Genomic DNA, 19,201 nt, shown 5'->3' on the forward strand with positions numbered 1-19,201 from the left:
CAATCTTGAAATCCCTGTTTGGCCTTTCTCCATGAAGGGCGCTGTCAGGGTGTTGCCCTACCACCTGACAGGTAATCGCTACCTGTGCATTTTTCTTTGCAGCTTCCAAAGTAGAATTTCCATCCACACTCTCCCTTGGGCCATCTTCTCTCAACGTCCCCACATATCCAACCTCTGACCATGGTGCTTTCATTGGCTGCTGGGGTGTCTTCTGCTTTCAGCTGGAGCTGTAAGGACCTGGTCAGTTTTGTCCCAGTGAAGCACTACCTTGGCCCAGCTGAGAGTGCAAAGGGGTCGAACTAGAGACATGACTACCTGGCAGGTACCCCCATCACCTTCAGCTACTTTCCCTTCTTCAAACACATGCCTGTGGGTACAACCAGGCTGTCACTGGGCCTGTATCATGGGTTGATATCTCCTTTCTCCTTCTTCCTCCCCTTCCCTTCCGTGAGGGTTGATCCCAAGGTCACCCTTCAGTCAACACCCAGCATCCTAAACCCCATCTCAGAGTCAGTTTCCTGGGAAGCTCAACGTGTGACAATTGAACTTAAGGAAGACAGACAGCTGGTGTTTGCAGGCAGAAGTTGGTGTTTGCAGCTCCCAAGGCCCGTTCCTGTTGCTCAATCTTAAGGAAAGGGCTGCCTCCTCTGAACCTCCACCTGCCTTTCTTATATGGGCTGTTATTTAGTTGCTAAGTTGTGTCTGATTCTTTTGCAACCCCATGGACTGTAGCCCACCAGGCTACTCTGTCCATGGGATTTCCCAGGCAAGAATACTGGAGAGGGTTGCCATTTCCTCCTCCAGGGGATCTTCTTGACCCAGGGATAGAATTCATGTCTCCTGTGTTGTAGGTAGATTCTTTACCATTGAGCCACTCTATGGATCAGCATTCAAAACCTCTGGATGGTTTGGAGAGGGGTCCTGGAACTGAGGACCTGATACATTAAATGTACCCACTCGTCCGGATTCTCCAAGCTGTCCCCGTGTTGTGTGGAATCACCAGAGAGATGTCTTCATAAGGCTTTGGTCACTAAGATCACCCATCAGACACTGTTTATGTGTTTGTCTGACCACCTTTTTGCAAAGACCCACTACATGAATTGTTCTCACCCGAATCATGTCCAGGAGGTGTCTCACTGCAGATCTGCCTGTTTTGTTGTTGCTCAGATTACTTAAATTATATGCTTAGTTACAGTTCCTTGGCTATCTAGAGCATTTCGAAGCCGATTTCCATGTCTGATGCAGTCATCTTCAGGGCCTTGTGGTGTCCTCTCTACTCCTCATCCTAGTAATTCCTGTTCTGCTTTGACACTAAGAGAGTATGTAATTGTATGTAGGGTAAGCTGCTGGGGAGATTTTTCAAAGTCAACACTACTCTAGTTTCTAAGAAGTAAATAAACACTTGGTGTACTGAGCTGGTCATATGTGACCATAGCTAGATTAGATTTGGGGCTCTATCCCCCAACATTCGATGATCCCTCCTCTATCTTCAACTTCTTTCAGGCAGCAGTAACCCTCCCCCGGCCCCCAGCTGCTAGGCCCGTGTCTTCACTGAGGGCAATTCTCACATCACTTTAAGCCCAATGCTTTTCAGGAACATGACTTTGGGGTATAATTTTGCTGGTGTAAATGGCATGTACATGGGCCCCAGATCTGCCTCTAGCTCACCCCATGGTCATAAGCAAGGTTCTCTCCTCTGTGTAGGGTGGAAGTGTTGAGGAATGTTTAGGTGTCAGTGCCAACACTTTTGGGTTCCCTGTCAGAGCTAGGAGGAGTTTCTTGATCTGGCTCTGGTCAGAGCATTGAAGAGTTGAGAGACAAGCAAGGTGAGCACAGGGATCAGCCAGGGTGATGGTGAACTGGCAGGAGGTGGCACAGCTGGGTGGGTCAAGTTACTGTGACACTCAATTCATCAGTCTCCCAGCAGCGAGGGTGATGAGATGGAGGTGGGAGACCCAAAGTTTAAGGGTTACTGAGTCTAACACCTCATTTTACAGATGAGGAAACTGAGACTCAGGAAAGGAGGGCCTTGCCCAAGTTCACAGAGTAGGGCAAAAGCTGAAGTGGGACTGGAATCCAGGCCTCCTGACTCCCATATGGGAAGGGCAGAGAAGTGGACAGGAGAGGAATAGGGACCTTCTCCTCCCTTCTCAGCCCTTCATGCCTGTCATTTAGCTGTGGCCACGTGGATGATCACAAAGCCCTTGATGTCCGGGAAGTGGGGGCTGACGAAGTCTACCTGCAGCTGCCGTGGGCCGCTCTTGAAGGGGGTGATCTTGAATTGGACCGAGGCCTTCTCTTGGGGATCCAGGCTGGGCACACTGGGGAAAGAAGATGGAAGAAAGACAGACCATCAGTCATGTCTCCTTCCTGAGCCTGGTCTGCCAGTCCATGGCACTCCAGAGCCCTCAGGATCAGGTCATACTTTGTGGCTTGACATTCAAGCCTTTCAATGTGCTTTCAGCTTAGTGGGCCCTTCCATTACTTCTCACTTATTTCAACCAGTCAGGCTAGTCTCCTCCCCGTGCCCTGAACATACCTTATACTTACCCTCCTCTAGGCTTTTGGATGGATTGTTCCTCCTACCTAGGGTGCCCTTCCCATTCCAATTACATCCAAGGCCCAGATTAACTTTTTCTTCTTCCAGGAGACTTTCCTTGACAATACCAGCCATAGAGACCTTTGACTGGGAAGCTCTCCACCCTTCTTGATACCTGAAAAGCTCCCCAAGTCATCATTTAAAGTCCAGTTTAAATATCAGTTCTGCTGGGGCTTTCCCCTGGTCCCACCCCACTCCCACTCAAAGGCTGCCTCTGAGCCCCTAGATTTTGGGGAATCTATCCTTTTGCATAAATCACACTGTCTTCATTTGAAGGGCCATATGTTGCTAGAGTCCTTCTCCAGGCAGAACTCCATCTGTTCATCTTGGTGTTTCCAGCAGTTGACATATGAGTCAGGGTACAGGACCATATGAGTGTGACTGAGCGAATGAATGAAAGAATGAATGAGTGAATGAATGACTGAGAATGAATAAGCAAATAGGTGAGTACACGGATAATTCGAATATGTGTGAATGAGTGAATGAATGTATAAATGAATGAATGAGTGTGAATGAATAGGTAAATAAGTGAGCGAATTAAAGAAATAATATGGATGAATGAACCAGTCAAAACTGAGTTGAGCAGATAAAGGAATGAATGAGTGAAAACATGACTAGAAGAGTGAATGAGTGAGTGAAGGAGAGAGTAAATGAATAAGAGTGAGTAAATGAATACATAAATGGGTAAATGAGAGAAAATATGAATGTGAATGAGTGGATGAGTTACATGATTGAATAAGTTAAATGATTAAATAAATAAATGAAGAAATGAAAGACTGATGTGTCTAGGCAGTGGGCTGGTTTCTCCCTCCTCCCCTTGCTGGCAGTGTCTTTACGGCCTGTTTTATACGGAAGGTGGCCCTCCCACCCCGGCTGACACTTACTCGATGCTGAGCTGTCCCTGGAGAAGGCCACTGCCCTCCACCATTAGCGAACAGTCTTTCACTCTCTCCGAGAGCGGGTTAAGCACCATCACTTCTACTCCAACTGCCACTCCCACCACGGCTGGGCCAAGTACCTAGAGGGACAATATCCATAAGTCATACTCCCTCCTCCTCATTCTCCCAGGAAACCCACGATCCTGGCTGGGTCAGGGAATGGGGAGTTAAACTTGGCTATCCTTTGCTTCTACCTACCCCATCACTGAGTCAGTCAGTCAGTTCAGTCACTCCAGTTGTGTCCGACTCTTTGCGACCCCATGAATCACAGCACGCCAGGCCTCCCTGTCCATCACAAACTCCCCCCTCTCCATTCACACCACTTGTCCCCACCCTTGAGAGCTGAAGCTAGAGCTAAAAGCACAAATCTCCAGCCTCTGATGCCCTCCTTCAGATCTGAAGGGGGCCTGCCAGGAACAGGTGGCCGATCCAGACAGTAGTCACCTTGATGGTAATGAAGTCCTCCAGAGTAATGTCCTTCTCCACCAGGAGCTTCTCTCCTTTGGTCACAAGGCACATGGCAGCCAACAGGATCTTCTTGTCCTCTGTCAGGTCTTCCTTATATTGAGAATAAGATATTGCAATTGGGATCTTTTTCTCTGGAAGGGAAAGCAGAGGTGGGAGTTGGGAGTCCAGTGTTCTTTTTCAAAGAACCCAGAAGAGGAACTCTAAGAACCTTGCAACCAATGTGAGACAGTCATTATTATCATCAGTTCACAGGTTAAGAAACCTAAGGCTCAGAGAGGGTAATTTCTTGTCCAGTGTCACATAGCAAGTACATCAAGGGGCCAGGATAAGGTAGGATTCAAATTCAGGCCAGTCAGCTACCATGACACCAGGCTGTCTCTCTAAGAGCTTCTGGAGATGTGTTTAAAATTCCCCCAATCATTTCAGGTGGAGATATCACAATCCATCAGTGATTCATCCATCAGGAATTCACTCACTGTTCAATGAGCACCTACTATGTCCCAGGTGCAGAGAAGAAGGAGGCCAAAGGCCTCCATCAAGCTTCCTACTCAATGTGGAGGCCAACTCCTTACAGCTTCTCTAAATCCTCTCTCCCCAGTAAGGCCCAGTTCCACCAGCTGCGGAAAGCCTTCACTGATGCACTTACCCAATGATCTTGTACCCTCTGCCTTCGGAGCGCCTACGGTTCTGACCATGTCTGTCTCTTTCTCATCAGCCACAAACTCCCTGCTTATGTAATCTCTTCTCTTGAGCACGTGTCACACAGGCCATAGGTGACTGTTAGTCATATATATATATTTGATCACTGTATATTTTTTCTTTAAGGTACAACACATTCTTTCCAGTTTGCCTAAGCCCTACCATCCCCTACTGTTCTATTGCCACTGCTTCTTTTATTTCTGTTTCCTTCCTGTCCCCAAAGGCGTCTGAATATTCACCCTGTGGAAAAGATCCATAAATGTTTCAAACTCTCTGTTCCTCAGAGCTTTGAGTATAATACATGCTTCTTGAAAGATCCACGAGTCAAAGTTCTACCTTAACAGGTTCTCTAAGTCTAGCAGGTTCTACCAGGAGAATCTTTACTACAACAATAATAATAATTAATAATTTTAAAAGCTAAATTTTACTGAGAGATTAAAGTGTGCTAGGGACTTGCAAGCACATTCGGGGATTATCTCATTTAATCCTCACAACAATTGCATGAGCAAGTATTATTATTCCCATCTTATAATAACATCAACAATACTGATGATCACTACCATAAATTAAATGTTCTTTAGTGGTAGGAATTGTTAGAAATACTTTATATATGTTATGTCATTTTTTCCGTGTATGGTAGGAGATGAGTGGTTCTCAAAGTGTGGTCCTGGGGCCAGCAGCATCAGCATCTCCAGGGAACTTATTAGAAGTGCAAATTTTACGGCTCCAGAGTAAAGAATCACCAGATACTCCCACTTATGCACATGAAGAGAGCTTTGGATATTAGTTCAGACCATGGGAGAAGGGAAGAGAAAGACTGTTTCATACAATATTCAGAAGAGAGCTTCATTAAGTTCTCTGGATCATGAACTCCACTGACAATCTAATAAAAGCTGAGACTCTGTTCATTAACAAATGTTCCCAACAGTCCCATCAACCATTAGATAGAACTGATGACTATAGACTACTTCATCCAACAAGAGCAGAATACACATCCTTCTCAAGTTCATACTGAATGTTCCCCAAGAATGATCACATTGTGGGCTATGAATAACACATGAACAAATTTTAAAGAATAAAAATTAAACAGTGTATCCTCTCAGACCAAAATAGAGTTAAACTTGATATCAGTAACAGAAAGATAGCTGGATGACTCCAGAATATTTGGAGATTAAGCCACACACTTCTAAATGACACTTAGGTCAAGGAACATACATCAAAAAATTTAAAAACATTTTGAACTAAATGAAAATATAACAATTTGTGGAATGCAGTAAAGCATTGCTTATATAGAAATTTGTAGCACTGAATACAGATATTAAAAAAGAAGAAAGACCTAAAATCAACAAATCTTAAATTTCCATCTTAAGAAATTAGAAAAAGAAGAGCAAATTAAATCCAAAGTAAGCAAAAAAAAAAAAAAAAGAGAGAGAGAGAGAGAAATAAAATTTAGAAAAAAATTTAAATCAGAAATCAATAAAATTAAAAACAAGAAATCAAAAGAGAAAATCAACAAAACCAAAAGCTGTTTTCTTAAAAAATGATCAATAAAACTGATAAGTCTCCAGCCAGGTTAAATAAGAAAAAAGGAGAAGACACAAATTACTAACAACAGAAATGAAAGAGGTGATATCACTATAGGTCCCATGGATATTAAAAGGATAATTAATATTATGAAGAACTATATGCCCACAAACTTTATAACCTAGATGAAATGTACCAATTCCTTGAATACATTTTCTGCCAAAAGTCACAGAAGAAGAAATATACAATCTGAACAGGTCTATTTTTATTTAAGAAATCAATAGTGAATCAAAGAATCAATAGTGAATAACCTTTTAAAACATAAAACATTGTGCCCAGATGAGTTCACTGGTGAATTCTTCCAAGCATTTAAGGAAGAAATGCCATCAGTTCTCTACAAACTCTTCCAGAAGATGGAAGCAGAAGGAATACTTCCTAACCCATTCTATGAGGGCAGCATTACTCTAATACCAAAACCAAAGACATTATAGGAAAAGGAAATTACAGACCAATATTTCTCATGAACACTGATGCAAAAATCCTCAGCAAAATGTTAGCAAAATGAATCCAACAATGTATAAAATGAATTATATATATTGACCAAGTGGGATTTATTACAGGTATATGAGGTTGGCTCAACATTCCAAAGTCAACTAATGTAACCTATCACATCAATAGGCTAAAGAACAAAAGTCACATGAGCATATCAGCAGATGCAGAGGAAGAATTTGACAAAATCTAGCACCATTTCATGACTAAAATTCTCAGAAAACTAGGAATAGTTGAGGAAGTTTTCAACTTGACAAAGAACATCTACATAACTATTACTCCAAAAAAAAAAAAAAACTACAAAAACCTACAACTAACAACATACTTAATAGTGAGAAACTCAAAGCTTTCCTACTAAGAAGGAACAAGGCATGGATGTCTCTCTCACAACTCCTTTTCAACACTGGACTAGAAGTCCCAGCTAAGACAAAAATACAAGAAAAGGAAATAAAAGGTGTATATATTTGGAAGACAGAAATGAAACTGTTCATAGATGACATGATCATCTATGTAGAAAATCTGAAATAATCAGCAACAAAAAACTCCTCAAAGTAATTATACTAATTATAATTATAGCAAGGACACAAGATATAAGGTTAACATGCAAAATTCAGTCACTTTTTAAAAATACCAGCAATAAACTAGTCAATTTGAAGTTAAAAATGCCACTTATATTAGCAGCACCAAAATGAAAAACTCAGGCATTAATCTAACAATATGTCAAAGATATACATATATGAGGAAAGCTAAACAAACAAACAAAAAAACTGATGAAAGAAATCAAAGACTAAATTAATTAATGGAGAGATATTCCATGTTCATGGATAGGAAGACTCAATACTATCAAGACGTCAGTTCTTCCCCACTTGATCTACAGACAAGGTAAACCCATCAGAATCTCAAAAAGTTATTTAATGTATTTCAACAAACTGATTCTAAACTGATTTATGTGAAGAGGCAAAAGACCCAGAATAGTTAACATCATATTGAAGGAAAAGAACATCAGAGGATCAACATTACCTGACTTCAAGACTTAGTATAAAACTACAGTAATCAAAACAGTGTGGTATTAATGAAAGAATAGACAAATAAATCAGTGGAACAAAACAGAGCTCAGAAGTAGATCCACACAAATAGAGCCAGCTGATCTTTGACAAAGGAGCAATGCAAATAAAATGGAGAAAAGATAGTCTTTTTAATATATGGTGCTGGAACAGCTAGACATCCGCATTTAAAAACAGATTCTAGACACATACCTTAACCACTTTACGAACATGAAATCAACATTGATCTTAAGCCTGAATGCAAACTGTGAAACTATAACATGTCTAGACAATAACAAATGAGAAAACCTAGATAATCTTGGGTATGATGATGATGACTAATTTTTTAGATACAACACCAAAGGCATGATCCATGAAAGAAAAAATTGATAAGTTGCACTTGATTAAAATTAAGAACTCCTGCTCTGTGGAAGGACTGTCAAGAAAATGAGAAGACAAGCCACAAACTGGGAGAAAATATCTGCAAAATACACATCTGATAAAGGACTATTATAAAAAATATACAAAGAACTGAAACTTCAATAAGAAAATGAACAACATGATTAAAAGATGAGCAAAAAATCTATACAGACAACTCACCAAAGATGTATAGATGCACAAGAAAAGATGCTCACATCATACATCATTGTGAAATTTCAAATTGAAACAATGAGATAGGACCACATATCTATTAGAATGGCAAGAACCCAAAATACTGACACCACCAAATGCTGGAAAGGATGAGGAGCTCTTCATTCATGAACTGCCATTCATTAATGGTGGGAATGCAAAGTGTTAGAGCCACGTTGGAAGATAACTTTGGCAGCTTCTTAGAAAACTGAATATATTCTTATCATACCATTAGCAATCATACTCCTCAGTATTTACCCATATAAGTTGAAAACTTATCTTCACACAAAAACCTGCACATGGATGTTTATCGCAGCTTAATCCATGATTGCCAAAACTTGGAAGAAATCAAGGTATTCTTCAGTAGGTGAATGGGTCAGTCAACTGTGGTATATCCATATAAAGGAAATTCAGTGATGACAAGAAATGAGCTGTCAAGCTATAAAAAGCCATGGAGGAATCTTAAATATACCTTCCTAAGTGAAAGAATCCAACCAGAAATGGCTGCACACTATATGATTTCAACAATATGACATTTGGGAAAAGCAGAACTGTGGTGACAGTTAAAAGATCAGTGGTTGCCAGAGATTTGAGGCAAGGGAGGGAGAAGTAAATAGAGGAAGAGCAGGGAATTTTAGGGCAGTGAAACTATTCTGTGTGATATTCTAATGTTGGATACACATCACACACTTGTCAAAACCCATGGAATGTACAATACAGAATGAACCCTAGACTATGGACTTTAGTTAATGATAATGTACCAGTATCAGTCAATTGTAACAAATGTACCACACTCTTGCAAGATGTTAGTAACACGGGAAGATGGGAGGTGGTGAGGGAATATATGGAAACTCTTGGGACTTTCTGATCATTTTTCTGGAACAAAAACTGCTTTAAAAAGACTGTTAATTTAAAAATTATAAATTTTTAATAAATTACATATATTAATAGTTACACCATTTGGCTTAGTAATTCCATGTTTGTGAAGCTATTCTGAAAAAAAGCAGCCCAAAAATCTAGACCAGAATACAGGAATTTTTTTCACCAGAGTGCTTGCTGCTGCTGCTAAGTCACCTCAGTCGTGTCCGACTCTGTGTGACCCCATAGACAGCAGCCCACCAGGCTGCCCTGTCCCTGAGATTCTCCAGGCAAGAACACTGGAGTGGGTTGCCATTTCCTTCTCCAGTGCATGAAAGTGAAAAGTGAAAGTGAAGTCGCCCAGTCGTGTCCAACTCTTAGCAGCCCCATGGACTGCAGCCTACCAGGCTCCTCCGTCCATGCGATTTTCCAGGCAAGAGTACTGGAGTGGGGTGCCATTGCTTTCTCCCAGTGCTTACTTTAGTCTTTTTTTTAAAAATAGCAGGATGGGGGACACAAGTACACTCATGGCTGATTCATGTCAATGTATGGCAAAAACCACTACAATGTTGTGAAATAATTAGCCTTCAATTAAAATAAATGAATTAATTAAAAAATAGCAATAGATAATAACTACCTCAAAGAAGGTAACAGATAAAATAAATCACCACATATTTATTTACAGATTATACATCTGTTAAAATGATGTGAGTGAAGAGCTTATAAAAATATTTATATTATAATGTAATATGAAAAGAGCAGAGCACTAATGAGTTTTTCAAAAAGCAACAGGCTTTAAAAATTTGGAAGGAAAACATGTTAACAATTTGTAGGTGGGTGGCAGGATCATAGGTGATCTTTCCCTTGTGCTAAATCTTTAATGAATATGCATTACTTTTAATAAGAAAAAAAGTCAGGAAAAAGTGTATGTTAATCAATAAATCCTTGTGAAGTGTTATTTTGTGATTTAGATTCTGTGAAAAATAAGTGAGAGAAAAGCAAAAAATATGGGACACCTCCTTCACATATTTTCACACCTTGTCAAATAACACAAGCTTCACTTACTGGAAAAGTGGTTCAGAGAACAATGTCTTTGATTGAATCCTTAGGGTTCAGAAAGTGTATGAGAGAGAGAGGGAGAGAAAGAGAATATATGGGATGAGAGGAGAGGGGAGAGGATTCAGGGTGGTTGTAGGTTGTGCCTGATGCCTGCAGAATTCTCAGGACAGGGTCTCACATAGGTAGGCACTTAATAAACACCTCTTACTGGTCTCTTGAGAAACACTAGAGCCAGATGAGCTCCAAAATTTGTTGGATTTTAAAAAGGTAACACAAGACATATTCCACATGTTATGAAATGCTCCCAGCAGGTATTTATTCATTGGTAAGTATTCAAACTGAGTGGGAACACTTGAGCATTACATGTTTGCCACGAGATGATTGTGCACTTTTATTATTATCCTTATTATTCAGTCCCTCTGAACCTCAGTTTTCTCATCTGCAAATGCTCAGAAATATCCCCTTCTCTTCTGGGAAAAGGGGCTGGGCCGACCAGGTCCCACCCAGCTGGGGCGTTCTTACCTTCTTCTGGCCCTAGCTTCACTGTGTGGGATTCGTGCAGGATCTCTGCCACTGGCCTGCGGGTGTAAAGGATGGTGGCACCGCTCAAGTTGACTTGGACCCGCTGGGCCCGGGAGGTGAGGCTGGTCAAGCACAGGGCCAGCTTCAGGTCATGGCCCAGCACCGGTGGCTCCAGCACCTTGAACTTGCCGGTGATGCTGGGCTTGGTGGCAGGCTGCAGGAGGTCATCACGCCAGAGACCACGGCCGCCCCCTCTGCGGACCCGGGCCCTCCTTCCAGAGGCTTCCACACTGAACAGCTTCTTCACGGCCTTGCTGTACACCTGCCTCTCCTTCCGGGACCCTGCAGGGCATGGGACATCATGAGGCAGGCACCGTCTTCTCTGCCACCTCTCCCAGGGCCAGCTCTCCTCATTTCCCTCTTCTCTAAGCACAACCACTACTCCATCCCCACTTTAATTTACCATGGCTGTCGGAGGTCTCAAATTGGCAGCCCAAGAGCCATATGCAGACCTCAGCATTGTATTTGGATCTGGGACTACTTAAATAAAATTTTAATCAGTTACCAACTTCAGATTAGAAAATTTCACATAACAATAGAGATTGGTAGCCCTCTGACATATGGATGTGAAATCTCATATAATAAAGATAGCTGACACTTTTGTAGACTTACTATGTGCCAGGCACTGTGGTTCTAGATGATATATATATGTGTGTGTATATATATATATATATTTCCTCCCTGGCCCAGGATGAAGGTACTATTATCATCCCAATTTTACAGATAAGGAACCCAAGGCACAGGAAATGAAGAAAACTTGTAAGAGAGCTAAAATTTAAACCCAGGCAGTCTGGTTCCAATTTCTGTGTTCCTAATCACCCCCTCTTCCCAACCTCTACATGGCAGTCATGGCCTCGAGCTGAGGAAGCTGTGCTTTCTCCGGATGGGAACATACTCGCTGGTTCTCCACAGTCTCCACCTGTAATTCTCCTGCTGCTGGTCTGCCACAGTGGGGTGCCATCTGCAAGCTCCTGAAGACACGAGTTTAGGATCCCCGATCTCCTACTTTCCCTGTTGCTAGCACAGACCTGTCCTCTTTTTTGGTCTCCAGACCAACAATATATGACTGGTCCACCAGCCCACTTCCACCCCCGGGATGTCCCACAGGCGCCTCCAACCCAACCAAATACGCCATCTTCTGCCTGGCAGCATTCCCATGTCAGCAAATGGCTCCACTGTTTACCCAGCATCCAAGTCAGAAACTGGACATGTCCTTGACTCTTCCCTCAACCTTACTACCCACAACTGGTCAGGCGATAAATTCCGTCCAACATCCTCACTGGTCTCCGGAATCTGCCCCTTTTTCCCCTCACTCCTTTCCCCTCAGACCACCATGTAAACTGTCTCACCCTCAGGTCAGTTTGCCGCCAGGCAACTGTGAACTTTGTTTTCACTTACAGTCCCTCCAGGTCTCCGTTTCCCGTCTATGAAGTGGGGAGAAGAGGTGCGCAGGCGAGGCCTAAGCACAGTGCTCAGGAATGTTCCTCCCTTCTGGAGGATGTGGGCTCCACATCCACTCCAGTCTTTCTTCTACCCTGACCTGTTCAAGACCCAACTCTGACGCTTCCTCTTCCTTGAGCTCTGGGCTATCCTCCTTCCCAAACGTTCTCCCAAGTACCTCACTACTGTGTGGCCTGGGCTTGAAGGGATTCGTGTGGACCTAAAGGTTCTTTAACATGTCATGTTTTATTATTAAAATTTATGTGAAGTTTTCAGTTTACTCCATAATTTACTTATAAAATATTTTTTACTAAGAAAATGTTTCTTTTCTCTGCCAAAAATTCTAATGTGACTTTCTCAGGGAGGCCTTCTCTGACCACCTGATTTTTTAAAAACAGCTTTATTCGGATATGTGTTAATTTACCAACACACAATGTACAGATTTAAAAGGATACAAGCCAATGTTTTTTTAATACATTCACAGAGTTGTGTACCCATCACCACAATCTAATTTCATAACAATTTCTGTCACCCTTAAGAAACTCTATAACCATTAGTGGTCACTTCCCATTCCTCCCTGCCCTGCCCCAACCCTAGGCAACTGCTATTTTAATTTCTAATTTGCCTATTCCGGGCATTTCATATAAAGGGAATCATATAATGTGTGGTCCTTTGTGACTGGCTTTTTTTTCACTTAATATTTTTAAGGTTCATCCATATTGTAGAATATATCAGTACTTCATTCCTTTTTATTGCTGAATAATATTGCATTATTGGAGAAGGCAATGGCACCCCATTCCAGTACTCTTGCCTGGAAAATCCCATGGGTGGAGGAGCCTGGTGGGCTGCCATCTATGGGGTCGCACAGAGTCGGACACGACTGAAGCGACTTAGCAGCAGCAGCAGCAGCAGTGGCTGTGAAGCAATATGTTGTTGTGGCTTTGAATATTATTAATGCTGTTAAGCATCTTTTCATGTTTTTTGGACATTTGTATATTGTCTTCAGAGAAAGGTCAATTTAAATCCTTTGCCCATTTAAAAATTGGGTTATTTATCTTTTTATTATTGAGCTATAAGAAGTATTTATACATTCTGGATACAAGTCCCTTATTGGATACATAATTTGAAAATATTTTCTGTTCCATGGGCTATCTTTCTTTTTTCTTGATGGTACCATTTGTAGTACAAGTTTTTAGTTTTAATGAAGCCCAATTTATCAGTTTTTTCTTTTGTCATTTGTGTTCTTGATGTCATATCCAAAAAGGCTCTGTTAAACTCAAGCTTATAAAGATTAGCTCCTGTTTTCTTCTAAAACCTTATAATTTTAGCTCTTTGATACAGATCAGTGACCCATTTGAGTTAATTTTTGTGTATGGTCTGATGTAAAAAGCCAGGTTTATTCTTGTGCACATGGATAATCAGAGGTCCCAACACCATCTATTGAAAAAGGCTATTCTTATTCACCCTTCACGGAATTGTCTTGACATCCTGTCAAAATCAATTGAGCATAACTATAAGGGTTTATTTCTGGATTCTTCATTCTTTTCTATTGATCTGTAAGTTCATTTTCATGACCGTATCACACTATCTGGGTTATTGTATATTTATAGTAAGTTTTGAATTTGGGAAGTTTGAGCCTTCCAACATTATTCTTCTTTTCTAAGATTGTTTTGGTTATTCTGGGTCTCTTGCATTTCCAAGTGAATTTTAGAAACAGCTTGTCAATTTTGGTAAAAAAAAACTCAGCTGAAACTTTGATATGGGTTTCATGGAGACTGTAGGTCAATTCTGGGGCATTGCCATCTTAAAAAAAAATCTCTCAGTCCATGAAAATGGGAAATCTTTCCATTTATAATTTCTTTCAACAATGCTTTGTAGTTTTCAGTGTACTAGTCTTGTTCTCCTTTTGTTAAATTTATTCTTAAATATCTTATTCTTTTTTTGCCATGCTGTATGGCTTGCAGACCCTAAGTTCCCCAACCAGAGATTGAACCCAGGCCCCGCCAGTGAAAATACCAAGTCCTAGCCACTGGACAAACTACCAGGGAATTCCCAAAGTATTGATATTTTATTATTTTGGATACTATTGTAAATGAACTTGTTTTATTAATTTCATTTCAGATTATACATTTTTAGTATCTTGAAATACTATTAATTTTAAAAATTGATTTTGTTTTCCACAATTTTGCTGAAATCATTTATTGGCTCTATTAACTTTTAGTGGATTCCTTAGAATTTTATGTGTACACGATTATATCATGTGCAAGAGATAGTTTTACTTCTTCCTTTCCAGTTGGGTTTTCTGCATCTATTGAGATGATCATGTGGTTTTTGTCTTTTTTATTGTTATAGCATACTATATTAATTAGTTTTTAATATTAAATCCATCTTGCATTCCTGCAATAAATCCCTTCCTCATGGCATATAATCTTTTTTATATGTTGCTAGATTCAGTTTGCTAGTATTCTGTTGACAATTTTTGCTTCTATGCACATAAGGGATATTGATCTCTAATTTTCTTTTCTTGTGATTTCATCATCTGGTTTTGGTATCAGGATAATACTAACCTCATAGGACAAATTAGGAAATGTTCCCTCCTCTACTATTTTTTGAGGAAAAGTTTGTGAAGAATTGGTATTAATTCTTCTTTTAATGTTTGGTAGAATATTCACCAGTGACATGTGGGCTTGGTCTTTGTGTATGTGTGTGTGTGTATTTTTAAATTACTACTGCATTCTATTTATAAACCTATTCAGATTTTCTAATTCTTCCTAAGGCAGTTTAGGTAATTCTTAGAGAAATTTGTCCATTTTATCTAAAGTTATCTAATATGCTGGTATATAGTTGTTCATAGTATCCCCTAATGAACTGTTTTATTCACAACTCTTCTGACACCAAATGTGTGGGAGTTTCCCATACATACACAAGAAGGAAGGGAGGGAGGAGGGCACAGCACAGAAGTGGAGAAACAGATAGCAGAGTAACAGAGAGGGAGGGAAAGGGTGGAAGGGGAGTGCCCTAGGGGCTGGTCACTGGGTCTCTATGGATCAGCCTCTGAGCTCCAGCCCCACAGTCACTGAATGCACTGTCCTCTGCCTGCCTGGCTGGCCAGGGCCTGATCAGCATGTGCTGGGTCTTCCCCCATTACAGGCTGAGGTGGGCAGAATAGTGTCCCCCTAAATGGTATGTCAAAGTCCTAATCCCTGGTACCTGCGAATATAACCTTATTTGGAAATAAGGTCTTTGTAGATGTAATTAAGACTCCTGGGATAAGATCATCCTGGATTTAAGGTGGGACGGAAAGCCAATGATTGATGTCACTGTAAGAGAAAGGAGATGGTGATTTGAGACACATAGGAGGAAAGATGGAGGCAGAGACTGGAGTGATGCAGCCACAAGCCAAAGAATGCAGGGACCACCAGTAGCTAGAAGGATCAAGGAAGGACTCTCCCCTTAGAGACTTTGGAGGGAGTATGCTAACACCTTGGTTTTGTACTTCTGGCCTCCACAACTGTGAGAAAATAATTTTCCGATGTGTTAAGTAGCTACATTTGTGGTAATTTGTTATGGCAGTCCTAGCAAGCAATATGCAGGCTCAGAGGCAGATGGCTGAACCGCCAACCTGGCTCCCCTGCAAGCCCCTGGCACCAGTCTCTAACTGAGATCTTGCCTCTGTGCTTAGAGCCTCTGACTAAAGATCAGTGGGGGGAAACTGCCTTCCTCCGCTCTACTCTAAAGCCTGTTGCAGAAAGCCCACCTGAATCTGAGGACAGCCAGTGTGTTCTTTGTAAATACAGTTTCCTTTGCTTGGAAAGCTGGTTCTTCTTTGCTCAGCATCCAGGCTGACTCAGGGGTAGGGACAAAGCACATTGCCCCAGGGGCTCTGAATCTGTGCTTCAGTGAATGGAGCAAGTAGACAGGCCTTGCCATTTCATCCATGGAATGAGAGGCCTGTGGTTTGGTTGAATAGCACTGCTTAGAGTGAATCTGGAGTCAGGATGCAGAGGGTCCTGTCTTCTCAGAATGTCTTCCCAGCCCTTTATCTCCTGGCTAAATCTTGCTCCCTGTAGATGCTCTTCATGAACTCTCCGCCCTGGCTGGATTAGCAACCCTTTCTCTGTGCTTCTCCAGCCTTCTGGCCTCCCCTACACTGTGCTGATCACCCTGCACTGTCCTTACACTTACTGGATGGTGAGTTCTCTGGGCTCTTCTCTTTCTCCCTTGCCTCTGAATCATACCTGATACTTAGGAGGTGTTTTATATTTCTGGAATACATAAAAGAACCTGGCACAGTGCATGGCACATTGTGGGTAGTCATGGAAGAGACAGCAGTCTAGCAGAGTGGAGGACCAGAGGCTCTGAGATTAGACAGAAGCTTTAGTTAGTGCCCTGCTCTTCTAGGTTTTGGAAACTTGGAGCAGCTACTTAACCTCTCTCTGATTCAACTTGCTTACCTGTAAGATGGGATATTTATGAATATTAAATGAAACAAGTCACGGACATTGCTTACCATGATGCTTAACACAATTTAGATACTATTATTAGCCTAGATGTAAAATCAGCTGCCCCACAGTGGGCAGTCAATCAACAGTAGATTATATTATAATTATATAGTGCAGCCAAGTGTAGAGGAAGAGCATCGTTGTGTTCCTTGGCTGAGTCCACTTTCCTCTCTGCACCTCTGCCTTTCCCTCTGTCAAATAAACGTTATATAAGTATCTACCTTACAAGCTTGTGGGAACTTCTTTGTAAACACTTGTTAAATAAAAGCATGTGAACATGGCCAGCCCACAATTGGCACTCAGCATGGTGACTGCGGTTATTGTCATCACACAGCAGGATGTTGATTTCTCTCGTGGCCATGGCTGATGCTTAGGACAGAAGGCCCCAAAGACCTTGTATTCTAAGTTCTAGAAACTCCCAGCAGATGGGACCAGGCATCAAACTGCGGGACATATGAGAGAAGTAGGAGTTTAGAAGAAGCCTTGCCACATACCACCCCTCTACTCCCTACCCCGTGACAGTGAGGAAGAGGCCTGAAGAGGAGAAGGTCATCAACATCAAGGGCCATGTTTCTAGAGAAGGAACTGAGGGAATATGGTAGTGTGTGTGTTTATGTGTGCATGTGTGTGCATATGTGTGTGGGGAGGTGTTTACAGATAGAATCAGTGTTAAAGTTTGGGGTGTTTGCAATAAGAAGGAGCTGGCTGGTAAAGGCTGGCAATGCCTACAGGAAGAGAAATCTGGCATTTCATTCTGGTGGCATTTCATTTCATTCAGCTCATTACTGAGCTGCGTATTCCATGAGCACAGAGGAAAAAATTGAAGGAAGATGGCAGGTGGATCACGGCCCGTCAAGAACTCTCTCCCCACCAGCTTCTGAGGGGGACACAGCAGCTGGATGAGTTTGGAGGCCACAGCCCTCCAGAATCTGGGGACAGAAATGACTACACATCAGAGAGAAGCTGTGGGACGGCCAGTGGGGCGGGAGGGTGTCTGCCGCAAGAGGGGCCAGTGTCTCAGGAATCAGCAGTGCCTGGGGCTGGCATAGGCGTGAGTCCCGAGACTGCAGGCCATAATAGAGACACCATCTGTCCTCCCAAAGCTTCGGAGTGAGTAAGACAGCAGCACCCGCCTGCTTTCAGGCCTTGAATCCTTGCCCCATGAAGTCAAAGGTGTTTCTTCTCTCCTCTCCTCCTTGGCCTAACACACTAGAAGACTCAGACTGGTGTTCTCAACTTGGCTGCACATTGGAATCGCCTGGAGTGCTTTTAAAACTCCTGATGGCTGGGCCACACCCTCTGGAGACTGCAATTCAGTTAGCCTGGGTGCAGTCAGCTTGCTGTGGTAGGTTAAAATGGCCATAATACTTTCTTTGCAACTCTTCTCATCAAGAGGTAGAGTGTACTTCCTGTCCCTTCCATCTGGGGTGGTTGTTTATTGTTTGACCAACAGAATGTAGCAAGGGTAAGTTCTAAGTAAAGCCTCAAGAGACCCTGTAGCTTTCGATGTCACCCGCTGGGCACACTGCCAGGATTCTGTGGGTCTGTAGTTGACCCACAGAATCCTGAGCAAAGGGTAATTGTTGTTCAGTCCGTATAACTAAGACTGTACCCTAGGTGACTCCGATGTACATCCGGTGCTGCAAACCACCATACTAAAGGGGAGATAGTGGACAGTTGGAGGCAGCCAGAGCACACGCTGTCCCCTCCTTATACAGCAGCCTTCTGGGGTCACTGCCCCAGTTTGTGCTCAGAGGAGGGGAGGAGACTAGCTCTGACTCAGATTTGAACTTGAAGTCTTGATTACCCAAACAACATCCTTTTAACAGGCAAAAATGGCTGAAAAATGCACAGTTAGATCACAGCATTATTAAGGAACCTGTTACTTAGTGGGAAAAGGTGATTTTTAAAGTTTATAGCTGGAGGCACTGACCAGAAAAAATACATGTGTTTTGTGTTTGTACCCCAACAAGCACAGAATCTTCAGTAAGCCACTGACCCCCTAAATTAATGACCATGGCTTAGGCCTTGGCAGATGATAAACAGGAGTTACTATTATTATTTGGTAGGGCCTATTGGTATGGACTTCCCTGGTAGCTCAGACGGTAAAGCATTTGTCTACAATGCGGGAGACCTGGGTTCAATCCCTGGGTAGGGAAGATTCCCTGGAGAAGGAAACGGCAACCCACTCCAGTACTCTTGCCTAGAAAATACCATGGATGGAGGAGCATGGTGCAGGCTACTCTCCATGGGATCGCAAAGAGTCGGGCACGACTGAGTGACTTCACTTCACTTCACTTCTCTGGTATG

The 19,201-nt window shown here is 42.1% G+C and overlaps 1 protein-coding gene across 1 annotated transcript in view; it reads right to left on the bottom strand.

Moving 5' to 3' along the window:
• Nucleotides 1-2,167: 2,167 nt before the first annotated feature.
• The window catches only part of TGM6 (transglutaminase 6), a 27,236-nt gene continuing 10,202 nt past the window's right edge, over nucleotides 2,168-19,201 (bottom strand). Inside the window, exons 9-12 of the mRNA XM_010836635.1 lie at nucleotides 10,890-11,231; nucleotides 3,982-4,136; nucleotides 3,484-3,617; nucleotides 2,168-2,321 (exon numbers count right to left, since the gene is read on the bottom strand). Coding sequence (XP_010834937.1) covers nucleotides 2,168-2,321; nucleotides 3,484-3,617; nucleotides 3,982-4,136; nucleotides 10,890-11,231 — 785 coding nt within the window. The remainder of the gene's footprint in view (nucleotides 2,322-3,483; nucleotides 3,618-3,981; nucleotides 4,137-10,889; nucleotides 11,232-19,201) is intronic.

Source organism: Bison bison, unplaced genomic scaffold, assembly GCF_000754665.1.
Source record: "Bison bison bison isolate TAMUID 2011002044 unplaced genomic scaffold, Bison_UMD1.0 scf7180017864063, whole genome shotgun sequence".
In the NCBI taxonomy this organism is placed as follows: domain Eukaryota; kingdom Metazoa; phylum Chordata; class Mammalia; order Artiodactyla; family Bovidae; genus Bison; species Bison bison.